The sequence below is a fragment of the Ursus maritimus genome, unplaced genomic scaffold, assembly GCF_017311325.1.
Source record: "Ursus maritimus isolate PB19 unplaced genomic scaffold, ASM1731132v1 scaffold_5, whole genome shotgun sequence".
Classification (NCBI taxonomy): Eukaryota; Metazoa; Chordata; class Mammalia; order Carnivora; family Ursidae; genus Ursus; species Ursus maritimus.
The window spans coordinates 86,108,587-86,130,774 of record NW_024426663.1 but is presented as its reverse complement, the minus strand read 5'-3'; the positions used below and the strand labels follow the sequence as shown (position 1 = coordinate 86,130,774).

General features: G+C 34.9%; 1 protein-coding gene across 1 annotated transcript; it reads right to left on the bottom strand.

The window, feature by feature from the left end:
• Positions 1-5,107: 5,107 nt before the first annotated feature.
• Positions 5,108-8,235, bottom strand: LOC103680605 (olfactory receptor 14A16-like). The gene is made up of 3 exons (XM_040622732.1): positions 7,526-8,235; positions 7,141-7,334; positions 5,108-5,136 (listed from the first exon to the last, which is right to left on the bottom strand). Exons 1-3 carry the CDS (start codon positions 8,233-8,235, stop codon positions 5,108-5,110), a joined length of 933 nt encoding a protein of 310 aa, XP_040478666.1.
• Between the last annotated feature and the right edge of the window lie 13,953 nt (positions 8,236-22,188).

Genomic DNA, 22,188 nt, shown 5'->3' with positions numbered 1-22,188 from the left:
ATATATATATATATATACACACACACTTTTTTAAAAATAGGGACAAAAGGACTACACTGACGCACATATCAATATAAAAATATAGGTGTGAAAATGTACAAGTTACAAAAAATAATAAAGATTAGAGCAGAAATCAATGAAATAGAGACCAGAAAAATAATAGAACAGATCAATAAAACTAGAAGCTGGTTTTTTGAAAGAACTAATAAGATCAATAAACTTCTGGCCAGACTTTTCCAAAAGACAAGGGAAAGGACCCAAATTAACAAAGTCATGAATGAAAGAGGAGAAATCATGGCTAATATCAAGGAAATAGAAATAAATTATTAGAAATTATTACCAGCAACTATATGCCAACAAATTAAGCAACCTGGAGGAAATGGATGCATTCCTGGAAACTTACAGACCACCAAGACTGAAACAGGAAGAAATCGCCAGTCTGAGTAGACCAATAATGAGTAAGGAAATTGAAGCAGTAATCAAAACCTTCAAAAAAATAAGAGTCCAGGGCCAGATGGCTTTCCAGGGGAATTCTACCAAGCATTTTAAGAAGAAATAATACCTATTCTACTGAAGCTGTTTCAAAAAATAGAAACAGAAAGAAAACTTCCCAACTCCTTCTATGAGGCCAACATTACCCTGATCCCCAAAGCAGACAAAAACCCCATCAAAAAGGAAAATTACAGACTAATATCCCTGATGAACATGGATGCCAAAACACTCAACAAATCCTAGCCAATAAGATCCAACAGTACATCAAAAAGATTATTCATCACGACCAACTGGGATTTATGCCTGGGATGCAAAGGTGATTCAGAGTTAGCAAATCAAACAAAGTGATAAAGTACATTAATAAAAGAAGAGAGAAGAGCCATATGGTCCTCTTAATTGATACAGAAAAAGCATTTGACAAAATACCACATCTGTTTCTGATTAAAACTCTTCAGAGTGTAGGGATAGAGGGAACATTCCTCAATACCATATAAACCATCTAAGAGAAGACCATAATGAATATCATTCTCAATGGGGAGAAGCTCAGAGCTTCTCCCTTAAGGTCAGGAACACAACAGGGATGCCCACTCTCACCACTATTGTTCAACATAGTGCTAGAAGTACTAGCATTAGCATTTAGACAACAAAAAAGAATAAAAGGCATCCAAATTCGCAAAGAAGAAGTCAAACTCTTTGCAGATGATGTGATACTTTATGTGGAAAACCCAAGGACTCCACCACCAAGCTATTAGAACTCATACAGCAATTCTGCAACATGGCAGGATACAAAATTAATGCACAGAAATCAGTTGCTTTTGTATACCTAACAGCATAACTGTAGAAAGAGAAGTTAAGGAAACAATTCCATTTACAATAGCACCCAAAACCATAAGAAACCTTGGAATAACCCTAACCAAAGGGTAAGGATCTATATTCTAGAAACTACAGAACACTTATGAAAGAAATTGGGGAATACACAAAGAGATGGAAAAACATTCCATTTTCATGGATTGGAAGAATAAACATTGTTGCAATGTATATGCTATCCAGAGCAATCTACACTTTCAATGCCATCCCTTCCAAAATATCATTGGCATTTTTCAAGGAGCTGGAACAAACAATCCTAAAATTTGTATGGAAACAGAAAAGACCCCGAATCTCCAAGGAAATGTTGAAAAAGAAAAACAAAGCAGGGCATCACGTTGCCCGACTTCAAGCTATTTTAGAAAGCTGTGATCAACAAGACAGGATTGTATTGGCACAAAAACAGACACATAGATCAATGGAACAGAATGGAGAACACAGAAATGGGCCCTCAGCAATGTGGTCAACTAACCTTCGAGAAATCAGCATAAAATATCCAATGGAAAAAAGACAGTCTCTTCAATAAATGGTGCTTCAAAAATTGGACAGCTACCTGTAGAAGAATGAAACTGGACCATTCCCTTACACCACACACAAAGATAAACTCAAAATTGATTAATGACCTCAGTGTGAGACAGGAATCCATCAAAATCCTAGAAGAGAACATAGTCAGTAACCTCTTCAACATTGGCCACAGAAACATCTTTCAAGACACATCTCCAAGGGCAAGGGAAACAAAAGGAAAAAAATGAACTTTTGGTACTTCATCAAGATAAAAAGCTTCTGCACAGCAAAGGAAACAGTCAACAATACTTGGAGGCAACTCACGGAATGGGAGAAGATATTTGCAAATGCAATTAAAGATGAAGGGCTGATATCTGAGATCTATAAAGACCTTCTCAAGCTCAACACACACACACACACACACACACACACACACACAACACACAGACACAACACAACACAGCAAAATAAGAACAACAACAAATAACCAAGTCAAAAGATGGGGAGAAGACATAAACAGACACACAGACACTTCTCTAAAAAAGGCATACAAATGGCTAACAGACACATGAAATGTCCAAAATTGTTAGCCATCAGGGAAATTCAAATGAAAACTACATTGCAATATCACTTAAAACCAGTTAGAATGGCAAAAATTAACAAGACAGGAAACAACAAATGTTGGCAAGCATGTGGAGAAAGTGGAACACTCTTACACTGCTGGTGGGAATGCAAGCTGGTACAGCCACTCTGGAAAACAGGATGGAGTTTCCTCAAAACGTTAAAAATAGAGGTACTCTATGACCCAGCAATTACAATACCAGGTATTTATCCCGAAGATACAGATGCAGGGAAAAGAAAGGGCACATGCACCCCAAAGTTCATAGCAGCAATGTTCACAATAGCCAAACTGTGGAAGGAGCAGAGATGCCCTTCAACAGATGAATGGATAAAGATGTGGTTCACATATACAATGGAATATTACTCAACCATCAGAAAGGATGAATACCCACCATTTGCATCAATGTGAATGGAACTAGAGGGGATTATGCTAAGTTAATATGACAAGCAGAGAAAGATTACTATCACATGTTTTCATTCATATGTGGAACATAAGGAGTAGCATGGAAAAACATAGGGGAAACAGGGAAAACTGAAGAGGAGGGAATCAGAGAGGGAGACAAACCATGAGAGGCTCTGGACTCTCAGAACCAAACTGAGGGTTACAGAAGAGAGGAGGGTGGGGAATGGGGTAGCCGGGTGATGGGTATTAAGGAGGGCACGTGTTGTAATGAGCACTGGGTGTAACATACAACTAATTAATCATTGCAAAGTATGTCAAAAACTAATGCATATTGGGACACCTGGGTGGCTCAGTTGTTGAGTGTCTGCCTTCGACCCAGGGTGTGATCACAGGGTCCTGGGATAGAGCCCCTCATGGGGCTCCCTGCTCTGCTGGGAGCCTGCTTCTTCCTCTCTCCCTCTCCCTGCTTGTGTTCTGTCTCTTGCTGACTGTCTCTCTCTCTGTTAAATAAATAAATAAAATATTTTAAAAATTAATGCATAATAATAAACAAAATAAAATAATAATAACAATCAATAAAATATCTAATAATGTTTTTAAAAAGTCTTCAAGTTGATAAACAACATCGAAAAAAACAATCTAATGGTAAAAATTAAACTTTCTCTGCCTCTATTATGTATAAATTTCCATGTTTCAAGAGGGTGAAGCATGTACTGGAACACTGTTATATTCAAGAAGTATCTAGTCTCCCTCAACTGTCAAATGTTATGGGAACATGGTATTGGAGGAGAAATAGAGATACAGAAAAATGGAAGAAAATGGATGACCCAGAAATAAACTAGTGGAAATCCGCCTAAGATGATATTTTATAAAGAGCAAAATGATTCGGTGGAGGAGGAATCAAATCGAACAGATTTGGCTGTAGCCATTAGAAATAGCTCACCAAAAAGAAACAGACAGTCCCTTTAATAAATGGTGTTGGGAAAATTGGACAGCTATATACAAAAGATTGAAACTTAATCACTCTCTCACACCATAAACAAAGATAAACTCCAAATGGGTGAAAGACATTGATGTGAGAGAGGAATCCATCAAAATCATAGAGGAGAACATAGGCTGTAACCTCTTTGATGTCGGCCACAGCAAATTTTTTCATGACACATTTCCAAAGGCAAGAGAAACAAAAGAAAAAATGAACTTATGGGACTTCATCAAGAAAAAAGCTTCTGCACAGCCAAGGAAACAGTAAAAAAAAACTAAGTGGCAGCCCACGGAATGGGAGAATATATTTGCAAATGATACTGCAGATAAAAGACTGGTATCCAAGATCTACAAAGAACTTCTCAAACTCAATACATGAGAAACAAATAAACAAATAAAAAAATGGGCAGAAGATATGAACAGACACTTTTCCAATGAAGACATACAAATGGCTAACAGACACATTAAAAAATGTTCAAAATCATTAGCCATCAGGGAAATTCAAATTAAAACCACATTGAGATACCACCTTACACCACTTAGAATGGCAAAAATGGACAAGGCAAGAAACAACAAATTTTGGAGAGGATGTGGAGAGAGGGGAACCCTCTTCCACTGTTGGTGGGAATGCAAGTTGGTACAGCCACTTTGGAAAACAGTGTAGCGGTCCCTCAAAAAGTTGAAAATAGAGCTACACTGTGACCCAGAAATTGCATTCCTGGATATTTACCCCAAAGATCTGGATGTAGTGAAGAGAAGGGCCATATGCACCCCAATGTTCATAGCAGCATTGTCCACAATAGCTACATTGTGGAAGGAGTTGAGATGCCCTTCAATAGATGAATGGATAAAGAAGATGTGGTCCATATATACAATGGAATATGACTCAGCCATCAGAAAGAATGATTACCCAACATTTGCAACAACATGGATGGGACTGGAGGAGATTATGCTAAATGAAATAAGTCAAACAGAGAAAAACTATTATCATATTGTTTCACTCATTCATGGAACATAAGAAATAGCAGGGAGATCGTTAGGAGAAGGAAGGGAAAAATGAAGGGACTGGTAAAGTGAAGTGGGAATGAACCACAAGAGACTATGGATTCTGGGAAATAAAGTGAGAGCTTCAGTGGGGTGGGGGTGGGATGATGGACTAGCCCGGTGACGGGTATTAAGGAGGGCACATATTGCATGGAGCACTGGGTGTTATTCGCAAACAATGAATCATGGAACACTACATCAAAAATTAAGGTTGTATTGTGTGGTGCCTAACATAACATAACAAAAAATTAAAAAAAAAAAAAGACTTGAAATAGAAGAAACATAGTGGGAAAATCTTTATAGTAGTCTTGGCAAAGATTTTTTTGGATATTATCCTAAAAGCACAAGGAACAAATGCAAAAATCTACAAATGGGAGTACATGAAACTTAAAAGCTTTTTCATAGCAATGGAAAGAATCAATGAAATGAAAAGGCAGCTTATGAAGTGGAAGAAAGTATTTTCAAACCACATACTGGATAAGGTTTTAATATCTAAAAATATAATAAGAAAATTCTAAAAGTTATTAACTTTTTTAAGAATTAAAATTGTCAAATGACATGAAAAGACATTCTTCTAAGGAAGACATTTAAATGGTCAAGTATATGAAAAGGTGCTAAACATCTCCAATCATCAAGGAAATGCAAATCATACCATAGTGATATATCATGTGATACATATTATTTATGTATTATCAAAATGAAAAGTAAAAACAAGTGTTGGTGCAGGTGTCAAGAGTAGAAGTTTCTCGTGTATTATTGGAAGGTATGTAAATTACAACAGCCATTATGGAAAACAATAAAAAAATATTTCTCAAAAATTAAAAATAAAACTACCATATGATTAGTATTTCCACTTTTAGGTATGTACCCAAATAAATAAAATGAACACCTTGAAGAGATAACAATTATCAATGTATATCCCAGCATTATTTCCAAAAGCTAATCTATGGAAACAAGCTAAATGTTCAACTTCCACTGAATGGATAATGAAAATAAATAACGAAAAAATACCTTTCTTTAATTTACTTCATTTTGTATTATGCCCACATAATACCCATACATCTGAAGTAATGATTTTCTTAAAAGTTGACTGGTGAGCATGTGCTCCTTTATACTTCATTTTCTATATATTATAGACAATAAATTTTATGAAACAAATCCAAATTCAGTAATAAAATTGTAATGACTATTTCAGTTTTTACCTACTGAGTATCATAAAGTAATTCCAAATCATGCAATTCACCAAAAATTTCTGATGTATATTTGGTCTCAGTTACTCTATCCACAAGAAAACAGTGTATGAAAAATGAAATATTTAGATATTAAGTATTTACATCATTTAATTATCTAAATATTTGAAGAGTTATCTGTGTTGGATTAGTAGGAAAGATCATGAACACAGTTTTTCTAATGCTATCTGTCTTATTGGTACACTCTGTATATAAAGTCTTTCAGAACAATTGCCTTTTGTGACCCAAGTCTCTAAATTAAATAAGGCTCAATTGATCTATTTTATAAAACAAATATAGTTATTTTCAAATCATACAATAGTTCCACATTTCATTTTTGAGAAGTTTCCATACAATTTTTATTGTAGCTATAGTAATTACTAACCCAACAGTGTACCAGAGTAGTCTTTTTTCCCCATCCTCACCAACACTTGCTATCTCTTTTGATCTAACACACAGTATTTTGAGTATAGTTAACAGTACTGTATTTTTAACTTGAAAATTAAGGAAGCAGTTCTTTTATATTCCTAAAAATTCCCCCAAAATAGTAATTATGTGATGTGATGAAGGTGTTAGCTAAATCCATGTTAGTAATCATATCACAATATATAAGTCTTGTATCAAAATGTTGTAGACCTTAAACTTACACAATGGTATCTGTAGTTATGTCTCAATAAATTGGGAAATAAAGCCAATATAGTTACATTTTAGCAGAAGATGAGGAAATTCTGTGTGTCTTTGTATATTGTAAACAAATTAGTATGTGAATGTTCACACTAAAAAAAAAAAAAACTACACAGCAAAATGCTTTGACAAAGTAAATAAAGTACCAAGTTGTGTGCACCCATACTGCAAGATACTTTCACAGTAGAAAAAGGAAATTATAAAGCTCTCAGTTTAAAATAACATTTTAATACAGAAAAATGGTCAACCTTCTGATATAAGGCACAGCCTACCATAAAAATCAACATTTATTCCTGTGAAAGAGAAAAGAAAAGAAACAGAAGCAATGATCAGGATTCAGGCTGGGAGGTAACAGAGAATATAACACAGACATAAAGAGGTTCAGTGATGATGGGGATTTTGAGGCTGAACCTAAATATGCAATAAATCCAGAAGAGAGGAACAAGGTTACCACAGTTAGATGGGGCATGCAGGTGGAGAAGGTTTTAAACCTGCCTTGTGAAGAAGGAATTCTTTTTTTTTTTTTTTTAAAGATTTTATTTATTCGACAGAGATAGAGACAGCCAGCGAGAGAGGGAACACAAGCAGGGGGAGTGGGAGTGGAAGAAGCAGGCTCATAGCAGAGGAGCCTGATGTGGGGCTCGATCCTATAATGCCGGGATCACGCCCTGAGCCGAAGGCAGACGCTTAACCGCTGTGCCACCCAGGCGCCCCTGAAGAAGGAATTCTTAAGACAGTGGACACAATGTAAACATAGGAAGCAACCATGAAAGTAAAACATACAAAAGCAAAACAACAACTGATAATAATAAACACATATTCTAGAATTTGCTCCCCAGAACAAGCCAGTGTGAGCAATGATGGAATGTCACAGAAAAACTGATGCACTATGTTGGAACCACAGAAATGGATAGAAAATGTGCCTGCAACATGAATGGATCCATAGACACCCCCACTGAACCATGATGCTGTCACCATCTGCACACAGGAACCTCTATTCATGATGGCCTCATAGTGCAGAGGACAGCAGATGGCAGCATAGCGGTCATAGGACATCACCAGAAGGAGGGCAAACTCTGTTCCAGCAAAGACAAGAACAAGGAAAACCTGTGAGGCACATCCCACAAAAGAGATGGAATGACTGTTGGTCAGATAGTTCACGACAGATTTGGGAACAGTGACAGAGATGTAACAGATATCAATCACAGACAAATTTTTCAGGAGGAAGTACATGGGGGATTGGAGATGCTGGTCGATGGTGGTAAGGGTGATAATGAGGAGGTTTCCCATCAGTGCCACCAGGTAAACCAGGGAGAAGAAGGCAGCATAGAGTCTCTGTAGCACCTGATCATCAGGGAATCCCATGAGCAAGAATTCTGTTATTAGGGTCACATTTGTTAATTTCTCAGGCATGACAATTTCTTCTTTTTTGAAACATAAGAAAATTTATTGAATCTTCAGAATCTGTCTCTTTTTGTTGTTTCTTTTGTTCAATGATTGTGATGTTATTCCTGAGGTAAAGCATATCTTGCAAACTATAATTTCTTCAATGCATGTAGAAAACAATTATATTAAGATAGTCATTAAAACAGATTAGAATATTTTTTCATGTGTAAGGCTAAAATTTATGTATAAAGTAGGCAAATACTACTTCACATACCCATAAATGAGGGATTTTTTTTTTTACTTTGCTGGAATATGTTAAAAAGTAGCAAGGGAATTTGGATTAAAATAATTTGTTTACTCATTCTTGGAATGTTGCTTTAGTCAAAGTCATCTGTGTTCTTGGTATATTTGAAGAGTCAGTATGGATAACTTGAGAGATTATTCTCCTTTTACTTCTCTCTATCCTAATATAGCATAGGAAAATGGGGAAGGAAAAAATGGGTAGAGCTAATAATAATTTTTGTATTGTCTTTCTGTGACAATGATAAAGACTAAGATACTAATATTCATCTTCCAGGTAATCAAGGTTAAAATAAAATCACTAATATTTATACAAAGACTTTAAGATGATACTACATGAGCTTTATTTTAAAAGTCAATATATCCTAGAAATATTTATGTATTATTTATTATGATTTATCTATTTTTCTTCAGTAAGTACACATGCCTCCTATGTAACTAATGAACAAAATTAAAATACAATGCTATCTTATTTTCCTGAAGGAAAGTGGAATGCAAACAGGTGAAATAAATTTAGGTACTTAGCAAGAGAGCTGGACTAACACTGGGAAGCTTACAGTAGATAGATAGAAGTTTGAGGAAATTCACTTACCTAGTAAGAATCAAGTTTCCTTGATTAAAGGAGTCCACTATTTAAATACCATGGAACTTTAAGATAAAAAAAGAGCTTAATAAAGGGCACTTTCTAACATCAGAAGAAAAGTTGAAATGCTGGATCTAATTGTCCAACAGGATAAAAATTCTTGTTTAAACATTGCTATTGCCTTGGTTTCCATTGTGTTACTGAAAGACCTTCTTCTCTCAACTGGCAAGCACAGGTTCAAAGGTACTTATACGGGTGTTGCATTTTTGTGCATTTTTACAATGGACTAATTAGAACGAGAGCTAATTAACTGCATTAACCATGAGTTCTGATGTTGTCTCACGTTGTCATCACAGTCATTATGAAGTCTTGAAACAAAGGATTAAGTCCACATTGAGATGTTTTTTTCTTTTTTTACCCAGTAGTGTTACCTGCCATGAGACCTTCTAATTAATAACAAGAATACTTTTAATAGATTTTGTGAAATTTTACATTGTTATGTAAAGTATTAATTTTAATTTATAAGCCATGTTTGAACAAAAGTGATTGGCTGTTTCTTTTTACTTTGATACTGATTTTGATTTTTTAAAATATTTTTCATAAGCAGGATATCATTTATTTTGCCATATAAAATACTTAAGATGTAAGATATAAGATAATGGAGAAACTTAAATTTCCTTTTTCATCTCCACTGGATAATATGATCTCTATCTCTATCTATCTATCTATCTATCTATCTATCTATCTATCTATCTATCTATCTATCTATCTATCATCTATCTATCATCTATCTATCTATCTATCTATATTTTAGGGACCTCCATATTGTTTTTCATAATAGGTCTACAAATTCACATTCCCAATCAGAGTGTACCAGTTTTCTTTCTCTCCACAACCACCTTGATGTATATTTTTAAAATATTTAATACCAACCAACACAGTAAGTGTGATGTGATATCTAGCTGATTGTTTATATTGATTGTTTATATTGCTATGCAGAAACTTTTTAATTTGTCATAGTTTTACTTTTTTTTTCTTTTGTTGTTTGTGCTTTTGGTGCAAATTTAAAAAAATAAATAAATCATTCCCAAGGTGAACATCAAGGATGTTTTCTCATGTATTTTCTTCTAACAGGTTTCTGGTTTCAGGTCTTAATGTTTAAGTCTTTAACCCACATTGAATTAATTTTTGTGTATGGTGTAAGATAGGAGTAGAGTTTTATAATTTTTCACAGGGATATCCAGTTTTACTAGCACCACTAATGGAAGAGACTATTCTTCTCCCCATTGTTGATTCTTGTGGTCTTTTTTTGAAATTAGTTGACCATATATCAGTGAGTTTATTTCTGGGTTTTCTATACTGTTCCATTGGTCTATATATCTCTTTTTATGCCAGTATCATACTGTTTCATTTACTATAGCTTTGTAATGCAGTGTGAAATTAGAAACTGATTTCTTCAGCTTTGTTCTTTCTTACTCAAAATTTTCATAGCTACATGAGGTCTTCTGTAGTACCAAATAAATTCTAGGATTGTTTTTATTCTGATTTTGTTAAAATTGACATTGCGATTTGTAATTTTTTTAAATTTGAAGTCAACTAATTAATATATACTGTATTACTCATCTCAGAGGTAGAATTTAGTGATTCTTCAGTTGCATATAATACACATTGTTCATTACATGAAGTGCCTTCCTTAATGCCCATCACCCCACCACCCCACCCTTCCACCCACCTCTCCTCCAGCAACCTTCAGTTTGTTTCCTATAGTTGAGTCTCTTACAGTATGTCTCTGATTCCATCTTATTTTATTTTTCCTTCCCTTCCCTTATGTTCATCTGTTTTGTTCCTTAAATTCCATATATGAGTGAAATCATATGATTTTTATCTTTCTCTGACTGACTTATTTCACTTAGCATAGTGAACTCTAGTTCCATCCATGTCATTGCAAATGGCAAGATTTCATTCTTTTTCATGGCTGAGTAATATTCCATTGTAGAATATAAACCACATCTTCTTTAATCATTCATCTCTCTATGGACATCTTGTCTCTTCCCACATTTTGGCTATTGTGGGAATTGCTGCTTTAAACATTGGGGTGCATGTGCCCCTTCAACACGTTATGTTTGTATCCTTTGGATAGATGCCTATTAGAGTAATTGCTGGGTCGTAGGGTAGTTCTATTTTCTTTTCCTTTTTTGAAGGAACCTCCATACTGTTCTCCAGAATGGATGTACTAGTTTGAATTCCCACCAACAGTGTCAGAGTGTTCCCCTTTCTCTGCATTCTCACCAACCATCAAGATCCTAGAGGAGAACGAAGGCAGGAACCTTTCTGACCTTGGTTGCAACAACTTCTTGCTAGACACATCTTCAAAGCCAAGGGAAACCAAAGCAAAAATGAACTATTGGGACTTCATCAAGTTTAAAAGCTTTTGCACAGCAAAGGAAACAATCACCAAAACTGAAAGACAACCTACAGAATGGGAGAAGATATTTGAAAACAGCTTATCAGATAAAGGGCTAGTATCCAAAATCTATGAAGAACTTATCAAACTCAACCTCTAAAAAACAACAACAACATAAAAAATACAGTCAAGGAATGGGCATAAGACATGAACAGACACGTTTTTCCAAAGCAGACATTCAAATGTCCAACAGACCCATGAAAAAATGCTTAGCATCACTCTGCATCAGGGAAATACCAATCCAAACTACAATGAGATAGCACCTCACATGAGTCAGAATGGCTAAAATTTACAACTCAGGAAACAGTAGATTTTGCCATTGGGATTTTGATAGGGACTGTCAGATATTGGATCTGTAGGTTACTTTGGAAAGAAAGGACATTTTAACAGTATTATTTCTTCTAATGCATTAATGATTATCTTTTCATTTATTTATGTCTTCCTCAACTTCTTTAATTAACATTTTATAGTTTAAATTGTACAGATATTTAATTTCTTTAGTTAAATTTATTCCTGAGTGTTTTATTATTTTGATGTTATTGTTAAGGAATTGTTTTTCTTATTTTTCAGATAGTTGGTTTTTAGTTAGTAATTACACAGTGGATTTTGGTATGTTGACTTTGCATTCTACAAGTTTGCTGAATTTGTTTATTTTTTCTCACTTTATTTCTTTTGGTGGAGTCTATGATTTTCTGTATGTAGGATCATCTGATCTACACACACTGACAAGTTGTACTTCAAGTTTTCTTATTTGGATAACTTTTATGTAGTTTTCATGACTAATTTCATTGGATAGGATTTCCCACATATGTTAAATAGTAATGGTTAGAGTGAACACTTTGCCTTAATTATAATTTTAGAGAAAATGCTTTCAGTCTTTCACCGTTCAGTATAATGTTAGCTCAGAGCTTGTCATATATGGCTTTTATTATGTTGAGGTACATTTCTGAAAATATGTTAAATTTTGTCAAACTTGTATCTGTCTCTTGAGATTATCATTATAGTATTATTCTTGATTTTATTAAAGTTTTGATTGATGTATGTTGAACCATCCTTACATTGCAGGGATAAATTCAACTTGATTATAGAGTATGATACTTTTAATGTGCTGTTGCACTTGGTTTGGTAGTATTTTGTTGAGGATTTTTGCATTTATGTTTATCAGGAATATTGGACTGTAATATATTTTTCTTACAATATTCTTTTTTTTTCATAATCATATTTTCTTTATTATATTGTTACTCACCATACAGTACATCCCTGGTTTTTGATGTAAAGTTCGATAAATCATTACTTGCGTATGACACCCAGTGCACCATGCAATACGTGCCCTCCTTACTACCCATCACCAGCCTAACACATTACCCAACCCCCGCCCAAAGCCCTCAGTTTGTTTCTCAAAGTCCATAGTCTCTCATGCTTCATTCCCCCTTCTGATTACGGCCCTTTCTTTATCCCTTTCTTCTCCTACTGATTTTCCTAGTTCTTATGTTCCATAGATGAGAGAAAACATGATAATTGTCTTTCTCTGCTTGACTTATTTCACTTAGCATTATCACCTCCAGTGCCGTCCATGTTGCAGCAAATGTTGAGAAATCATTCTTTTTGATAGCTGAGTAATATTCCATTGTATATATAGACTACATCTTAATCCAGGCATCTGTTGAAGGGCATCTCGGCTCCTTCCATGATTTAGCTATTGTGGACAATGCTGCTACGAACATTGGGGTGCATATGGCCCTTCTCTTCACTACGTCTGTATCTTTGGGGTAGATACCTACTAGTGCAATGGCTGGATCATAGGGTAGCTCAATTTTTAAATTTTAAGGGACCTCCACACTGTTTTCCAGAGTGGCTGTATCAACTTGCTTTCCCACCAACAATGTAGGAGGGATCCCCTTCCTCCCCATCCTCTCCAACATTTGTTGTTACTTGCCTTGGCAATTTTTGCCATTCTAACTGGTGTAAGGTGGTATCTTAGAGTGGTTTTGATTTGAATTTCCCTGATGGCTAATGATTTTGAACACTTTTTCATGTGTCTATTACCCATTTGTACGTCTTCATTGGAAAAGTGTCTGTTCATATCTTCCGCCCATTTTTTATTTGTTTATTTGTTTCTTGTGTATTGAGTTTGAGAAGTTCTTTGTAGATCTTGGATACCAGTCTTTTATCTGTAATATCATTTACAAATCTCTTCTCCCATTCCGTGGGCTGCCTCTTAGTTTTTTTGACTGTTTCCTTGGCTGTGCACAAACTTTTTATCATGATGAAGTCCCACAAGTTCATTTTATCTTTTGTTTCTCTTGCCTTTGGAGATGTATCAGGAAAAAGGTTGTTGTGGCCGATGTCCTATAGGTTGCTGCCTATGCTCTCCTCTAGGATTTTGATGGATTCCTGTCTCACATCGAGGTCTTTCATCCATTTGGAGTTTATCTTTGTGTATGATGTGAGAGAGTGGTCAAGTTTCATTCTTTTGCATGTAGCTGTCCAATTTTCCCAGCACCATTTATTGAAGAGACTGTCTTTTTTCCACTGGATGTTTTTTCGTGCTTTGTCTAAGATTGGCTGCCCAAAGAGCCGAGGGTCTATTTCTGGGTTCTATTTTCTGTTCCTTTGGTCTGTGTGTCTATTTTTGTGCCAGTACCATGCTGTCTTTGTGATCAGAGCTTTGTAGTACAACATGAAATCTGGCATTGTGATTCCCCCAACATTGTTTTTCTTTTTCAACACTTCCTTGGCAATTAGTGGCCTTTTCTGGTTCCACAAAAATGTAAGGGCTATTTGTTCCAGTTCTTTGAAAAATGTCATTGGTATTTTGATTGGGATAGCATTGAAAGTGTAGATTCCTCTGGGTAGCATGGACATTTTAACTATGTTAATTCTTCCGATCCATGAGCATGGAATATTTTTCTATTTTTTTGTGTATTCTTCAATGTCTTTCAAGAGTGATTTGTAGTTTCTAGAATATAGATCCTTTATGTCTCTGGTTAAGTTAATTCCAAGGTAACGTATGATTTTTAGTGCTATTGTAAATGGGATGGATTCCCTAATTTCTCTTTCTTTATTCTAATTGTTTGTGTATAGAAATGCAACTGATTTCTGAGCATTGATTTTGTATCCCGCTGCATTACTGAATTGCTCTATAACTTCTAATAGTTTGGGAGTGGATTCTTTTGGGTTTTCCATATAGAGTCCATGTCATCTGCGAAGAGAGACAGTTTGACTTCTTCTTTGCTGATTTGAATACATTTTATCCCTTTTTTTTGTCTGATTGCTGTTGCAAGGACTTCTAGTACTATGTTGAATAATAATGGCGAGAGTGGGCATCCTTGTCGTATTCCTGATCTTAAGGGAAAGGCTTCCAGCATTTAGCAATTTAGAATGATATTTGCTGTAGGCTTTTCATAGATGGTTTTTATGAGATTGAGGAATGTATCCTCTATCCCTATACTCTGAAGGTTTTTAATCAAGAAAGGATGCTGTATTTTATCAAATGCTTTTTCTGCATCTATTGAGAGAATCAAATCAGCCCTACAGGAAGTATTAAGGTGGGTTCTATAAAAGTAAAAAGGCACCAAGAGTGACACAGAACAGAAAGTCACAATCTATAGAAACAAATACCCTACAGGCAATATGGCATCGTTAAAATAACTTCTCTCAATAATCACTCTTAATGGAAATGGCCTAAATTCTCCCATAAAATGCCACAGAGTTGCAGATTGGATAAAAAGACATGGCCCATCCATTTTCTGTCTACAAGAAACTCATTTTGAACCTAAACATACATCCAGACTGAAAGTAAAGGGATGGAATACCATCTTCCATGTCAATGGACCTCAGAAGAAAGTTGGGGTAGCAGTTCTCATATCAGACAGTTTATATTTTAAACTAAAGACTATAGTTAAGATCCAGAAGGGCACTATATTATTTAAATGATGTATCCAACATGTGGATATGACAATTATAAATATATATGCCCCCAACAGGGGAGCAGCAAAATACACAAGCCAACTCTTAACCAAAATAGAGAGACATATAGATAATAATACATTAATAGTAGGGGACCTCAACACTCCACTATCAGCAATAGATAGAGACCTAAGCAGAAAATCAACAAAGAAACAATAGCTTTGAATGCCATACTAGATGAGTTGGACCTCATAGATATATATAGAACACTACACCCCAGAACAAAAGAATAGTCTTTCTATTCTTATACCCATGGAACATTCTCAAGAATAGACCATGTTCTGGGTCTCAAAACAGGTCTCAACCAATACCAAAAGATTGAAATTATCCCCTGCATATTCTCAGACCACAATACTTTGAAATTGGAACTCAACAACAAGGAAAAATTTGGAAGAAACTCAAACACTAGGAGACTAAGAACCATCCTTCTCAGGAAAGATTTGATAAACCAGGAAATCAAAAATCAATTTAGACAATTTATGGAGACCAAAAATAATGAAAACACAATGGTCCAAAACCCATGGGACACTGCAAAGGCAGTCCTAAGGGGAAAATACAGAGCTTGCAAGCCTCACTCAAAAGAATAGAAAAATCTAACATGCAGTTTTTATATTCTCACCTCAAGATGCTGCAACAGCAACAGAAGAACAGGCCTATTCCACGCAGGAGAGAGCAGTTGATCAAGATTAGAGCAGAAATCAATGAATTAGAAAACAGGATCACAGTAGAGCAGATCAACAGAACTAGAAGCTGGTTCTTTGAAAGAATTAATAAAATAGACAAACCACTGGCAAGACTTATCCAAAAGAATAGAGAAATGATCCAAATTAATAAAATTATGAAAGAAAAGGGAGAGATCACAACCAACACCAATGATATAGGAAGGATTATTAGAAAATTTATCAACAGCTTTATGCCAATAAATTAAGCAATCTGGAAGAGATGGAGGCCTTCCCGGAAACCTGTAAACTACCAAGACTGAAACAGGAAGAAATTGACTTTTTAAACAGACCTATTAATTATGAAGAGATTGAAACAGTGATTAAAAACCTTCCAAAAAACAAAACACCAGAGCCTGATGGATTCCCCAGGGAATTCTAGCAAATATTCAAAGAAGAAATAATCCCTATTTTCCTGAAGCTGTTTCAAAAAATAGAAACAGAAGGAAAACTACAAAACTCATTCTATGAGGCCAATATTACCTTCATCCCCAAACCAGGCAAAGACCCCACCGAAAAGGAGAATTACAGACCCATTTCCCTAATGAATATGGACGCCAAAATTCTCAACAAGATCCTTGCTAATAGGATCCAACAGTACATTAAAAGGATTATCCATCATGACCAAGGGGGATTCATCCTTGGGATGCAAGGGTGTTTCAAGATTCACTAATCTATCAGTGTGATAGATTATATCAACAAGAAAAAAGCCAAAAATCATATGATTCTTTCTTACAATATTCTTGTCCATCTTTCATATTAGAGTAATGCTGATCCCAGTGAATGAGTTTGAAAGATGTCCTCTCCTTAGTTTTTTGTATGATTTTTTAAAAATTTTTTTATTTTAATTTTTTTTATTATTATTATATTATGTTAGTCACCATACAGTACATCCCTGGCTCCTGATGTAAAGTTCAGTGATTCATTAGTTGTGTATAACACCCAGTGCACCATGCAGTACGTGCCCTCCTTACTACCCATCACCAGTCTATCCCATTCTCCCACCGCCCTCCCCTCTGAAGCCCTCAGTGTTTCTCATAGTCCATAGTCTCTCATGCTTTTGTATGATTTTTAAAAAATTGATGCTAATTTTTCTTTTAAGTATATGGTAGAATTCACCAGCAAAGCCATATCACCAGGAGATATTTTGGTTTGGGGAAAAAGAAAAAAGAAAAAAAATGTTGTTCCATTGTCTTTATTCATTATTGGCCAATTCATGCTTTTATTATGTCTCGGTCACTTGCATGTGTCTAAGATGTCCAATTGTTCATAGCAGTATGATTCTTTGTATTTCTGTGGTTTCATTTGTAACGTTACTCTTGCATTATGATTCTGTACAATTGAGTCCTCCCTCTCTCTTTGTTTTTGTTTTTTGTTTTTGATTGGTCTAGATAAAGTTTATCAATTTTATTTATCTTTTGAAAACATAAGATCTTAGTTTTGTTAACCTTTTCTATCACTTTTCTATTCTTGATCTCATTTATTTCTGCCCTTATCTTTGTTATTCCCTTCCTTTTCCTAATTTTGTGCTTAGTTTCTCTTTTTACATTCTTTGAGGTATAAGGATAAATTGTTTATGTGATATATTTATTTATTTCTAATACAGACATTTGTAGCTATAAACTGCTTTCTTAGAACTTCTTTTGTTATAGCCAATAGTCTTTGGCATACTTTGTTTCCAACTTTATTTGACTCTATCTCTCCACCTCTCTGTATCTCTCTCTGTCTCTCTATGTCTCTTTCTGTCATTCACTCTGTCTGTCTGTTTCTCTATTTTCACCTTTTCAAGGAACCTCCATACTGTTCTCCAGAGTGGCTGCACTAGTTTGTATTCCCATCAATGGTGTAAGAGAGTTCCCCTTTCTCCATATCCTCGCCAACATCTGTTGTTTCTTGAGTTGTTAATTATAGCCATTCTGACAGGTGTGAGTTAATATCTCACTGTAGTTTTGATTTGTATATCCCTGATGGTGAGTGATGTTGAGCATCTTTCTATATGTCTGTTAGCCATCTGTATGTCTTCTTTGGGAAAATATCTATTCATGTGTTCTGACCATTTATTACCTGGATTATTTATTTTCTGGGCATTGAGTTTGATAAGTTCTTTACAAATCTTGGATACTAGTCTTTTATCTGAAAAGACATTGGCAAATATCTTCTCCCATTGAGTATGTTGCCTTTAGGTTTTGTTGATTGTTTCCTTCACTTGCAGAAGCTTTTTATCTTGATGAAGTCCCAAACGTTCATGTTTGCTTTTGTCTTCTTTGCCTCCATAGAAGTGTCCTATAAGAAGTTGCTGGGGCTGAAGTCAAAGAGGTTGCTGTATGTGTTATTCTCTAGTATTTTGATGGTTTTCTATCTCACATTTAGGTCTTTCATCCGTTTTGAATTTACTTTGTGTATATGAAAGTGGTTAGTTTCATTTTTCTGCATGTTGCTGTCCACTTTTACCAACACAATTTGTTAAAGAGATGCTTCCCTCCCCAATGAATATTCTTTCCTGTTTTGTTGAAGATTAGTGACCATATATTTGTGTATCCATTACTGAGTTTTCTATTCTACTTCATTATCTTCGTGTTTATTTATGTGCCTGTACCATACTTTCTTGATCACTACATCAGTGTATTGCAGCTTCAATTCCAACATTGTGACACCTCCAGTTTTGCTTTTCTTTTTCAAGATTGTTTTGGCTATTTGGGGTCTTTTGTGTATCCATACAAATTTTAGTATCATTTGTCCTAGCTCTGTGGAAAATGCTGGTGGTATTTTGATAGAGATGGTATTAAATATGTAAATTACTTTACATAATATAGACATTTTTAAAATATTTGTGCTTTTAATCCATGAGCATGGATTTTTTTTTCAATTTCTTTCTGTCCTCTTAATTTTTTCATCAGTGTTTTATAATTTTCAGAGTACAAATCTTTTATCGCTTTGGTTAGGTTTATTCCTCAGTGCCTTATGGATTTTGGTGAAATTGTAAATGGGATCAATTCTTTGATTTATTTTTCTGCTGCTTCATTATTGGTGTATAGAAATGTAACAGACTTCTGTAAATTAATTTTGTATCCTGCCACTTTGGTGAATTCAGTTAGCAGTTCTTGCAATTCTTTGGTGGAGTCTTTTGGGTTTTCTACATAAAGCACCACGTTCTCTGTGAAGAGTCAACATTTGACTTTTTCCTTGCCGATGTGGATGACTTTGCCTTTTATTTCCTTTTCTTGTCTGATTGCTGAGCCTAGGACTTCCAATATTATGTTAAATAACAGTGGTGAGAGTGGACATCCCTGTCTTGTTCCTTAATGTAAAGGAAAGCTCTCAGTTTTTCCACCACTGAGGATGATATTAGCTGTGCAACTTTAGTATATGGCCTTTATGATGTTACATTCCTTGTATCCCTACTTTGTTGAAGTTGGTTTTTTTTTAATCAAGAATGGATTTTGTACTTTGTCAAATGCTTTTTCTACATCTATTGAGAGGATCACATGGTTCTTATCCTTTATTTTGTTAATGATGTGTATCACAGATTAATTTGTGAATATTGAAACACCTTGCACCCCAGGAATAAATTTCTCTTGATCATGGTGAATAATCCCCTTAATGTACTGTTGAATTCGATTTGCTAGTACTTTGTTGAGGATTTCTGTATCTCCACTCATGAGGGATATTGACCTATAATTGTCTTGTTCACTGGGGTCTTTGCCTGGTTTTGGAATCCAGTTAGTACTGGCCTCATAGAATGATTTTGAAAATTTTTTCTTAAATTCCACATATGAGTGAAATTTCATAGTATTCGTCTTTCTCTAACTTATTTTTCTTAGCATAGTATTTCTAACTCCATCCAAATTGTTGCAAATGACAAGACTTAATTCTTTCATTATGGTTGAGGAACCTTTCATTGTATATACATATACCACAACTTTATCAATTCATCAATGGATGGGTACTGGGGCTTATTCCATAATTTGTCTACTGTAGATATTGCTGCTATAAGCACCATGTTGCATGTCTCTTTTAATAGCATTTTTGTATTCTTTGGGTAAATATCTTTTAATGCATTTGCAGGATGATAAGGTGGTTCTATTTTTTTTTTTTTTTTACTTTTGGGTTAACCCCCATACTGTTTTGCAGAATGGCAGCATGAGTTTGTACTCTTACCAAAAACGTAAGAGTGCCCCCCTTTCTCCACATCCTTGACAACACCAGTTGTTTCTTTTGTTGTTGACTTTAGCCATTCTGACAGGTATGAGGTGATATCTCATTGTACTTTTAATTATATTTCCCTGATGGTAAGTGATGTTGACCATCTTTTCATATGGCTGTTGGTAATCTGGATGTCTTTGGAAAAATGTCTGTGCATGTCTTCTTCTCATTCTTAATTAGATTATTTGTTTTTTTTTAACATGTTGAGTTTTATAAGTTCTTCATATATTTTTGATACTTTTTTTTAAGTAAAAGTCATTTAGTTTATTTGATACTGACTCTTGATCAGATTTGAAATTTGCAAATATCTTCTTCCTCTCAGTAGGTTGCCTTTTAGTTTTGTTGATTGTTTCCTTCACTGTATGGTAGCTTTTTATTTTGATGAAGTCTCTATTAGTATCCACATATTTGTGATTTTTTCAATTTTCCTCTTTATGTTTTATCCTATAGATCTGGAGCAAGCAAAGATCATTATCTTCCATCTTTTTGCAACATTGTACTGAACATTATAGCTAATGAAATCTGGCAAGCAAAAACAAAAAGAAAAACAGAAACAAAACATAAGAAATGAAGAAGTAAGTATTTTTTGACAGACAAAATAGGTCCAGAAAAATCTTAAGGACTTCACGCAAAAAGCAACTAAAGCTTCCTGTTATGGTAAAAATGATTCATAAGAAAATTAAAATATTGTGTAGTAGTTAAAAAAAAACAGATGGAACCAGAAAGTAAAATCAGTTTCATTTATATTATATAATGGGTTTATTTGTATCCTCAGAAATGTCACATGTTAACTCCTAAGTACCAGAATATCAGAAGGTGACCGTATTTGAAAGTACAGCTTTTAAGGAATAATTAACCTAAAATGGGGACATGTGGGTGTCTAATCTCATCTGATTACTTTTTTTAAGACAATTTTATGTATTTACTTGATAGAGAGAGAACAGTTCAAGGGGAAGGGCAGGGGGAGAGGGAGATGCAGTCTCCTGCCTAAGCAGGAAGCCCAGTGAAGGTCTTGATCCCAGGACCCTGATATCATGATCTAAGACAAAGGCACAGGCTTAACTCTCTGAGCTACTCAGGTGCCCTGATTACTATTCTTGTAAGAAAAAAATAGGACATACGGAGTGACACAATGGACACTCATGCACAAGGGGTTGGTCATTTGAAGAGACAACGAGAGGTCAGCCATGGGAAAGTAAAAGAGACATAACTCAGAAGAAACAACGCTACCCACACCTTATCTTAAACTTTTCAATCTAGACCTGTGTGAAAATAATTCCTGTTTTAAATTACGCAATCTATGGCATTTTCATATGGCACCAGCGACTGACTAACACAGATTTGTGTCTGAAAATGCATTATTTTAGTGATGAATTTAACAGAATATGAAATTGAATCATGTCCTCAAAGTGTAAAAATTGCTAATGGAATTTTCAAAGTTCTTTTAAAAATATAGAATATACCACCTCTGTTGCTCACTGTACTCAATATTGTTAGGATAACAATGTTCTCTACCTTGAGCTAGATTAAATCCCAATCAAAAGTATTCCAAGTGGTTTTGAAGTTGTTCAAGTGATTCAAGAGTTAATATTATGATGGTCCATGTGTGGGATGTATTATGGTATTGCTAAAGGAGCTTATGGTATCAGAAAATGATGAAAATAAGGCTAAAGATATAATTCAAACAAATCCATGATGAATGTTGTGGTGTTAATAAGAGATTCCTAGATGATAAAATCCAG

Coding starts and splice junctions, on each gene's coding strand:
- LOC103680605 (XM_040622732.1), bottom strand. CDS start 8,235: ATGCCTGAGAAATTAACAAATGTGACCCTAATAACAGAATTCTTGCTC. Junction 7,335..7,525: donor CCTTCTTCAGGGGCGCCTGG/GTGGCACAGCGG, acceptor AAAAAAAAAAAG/AATTCCTTCTTCACAAGGCA. Junction 5,137..7,140: donor GAATCCTGATCATTGCTTCT/GTTTCTTTTCTT, acceptor ATGTTATGTTAG/GCACCACACAATACAACCTT.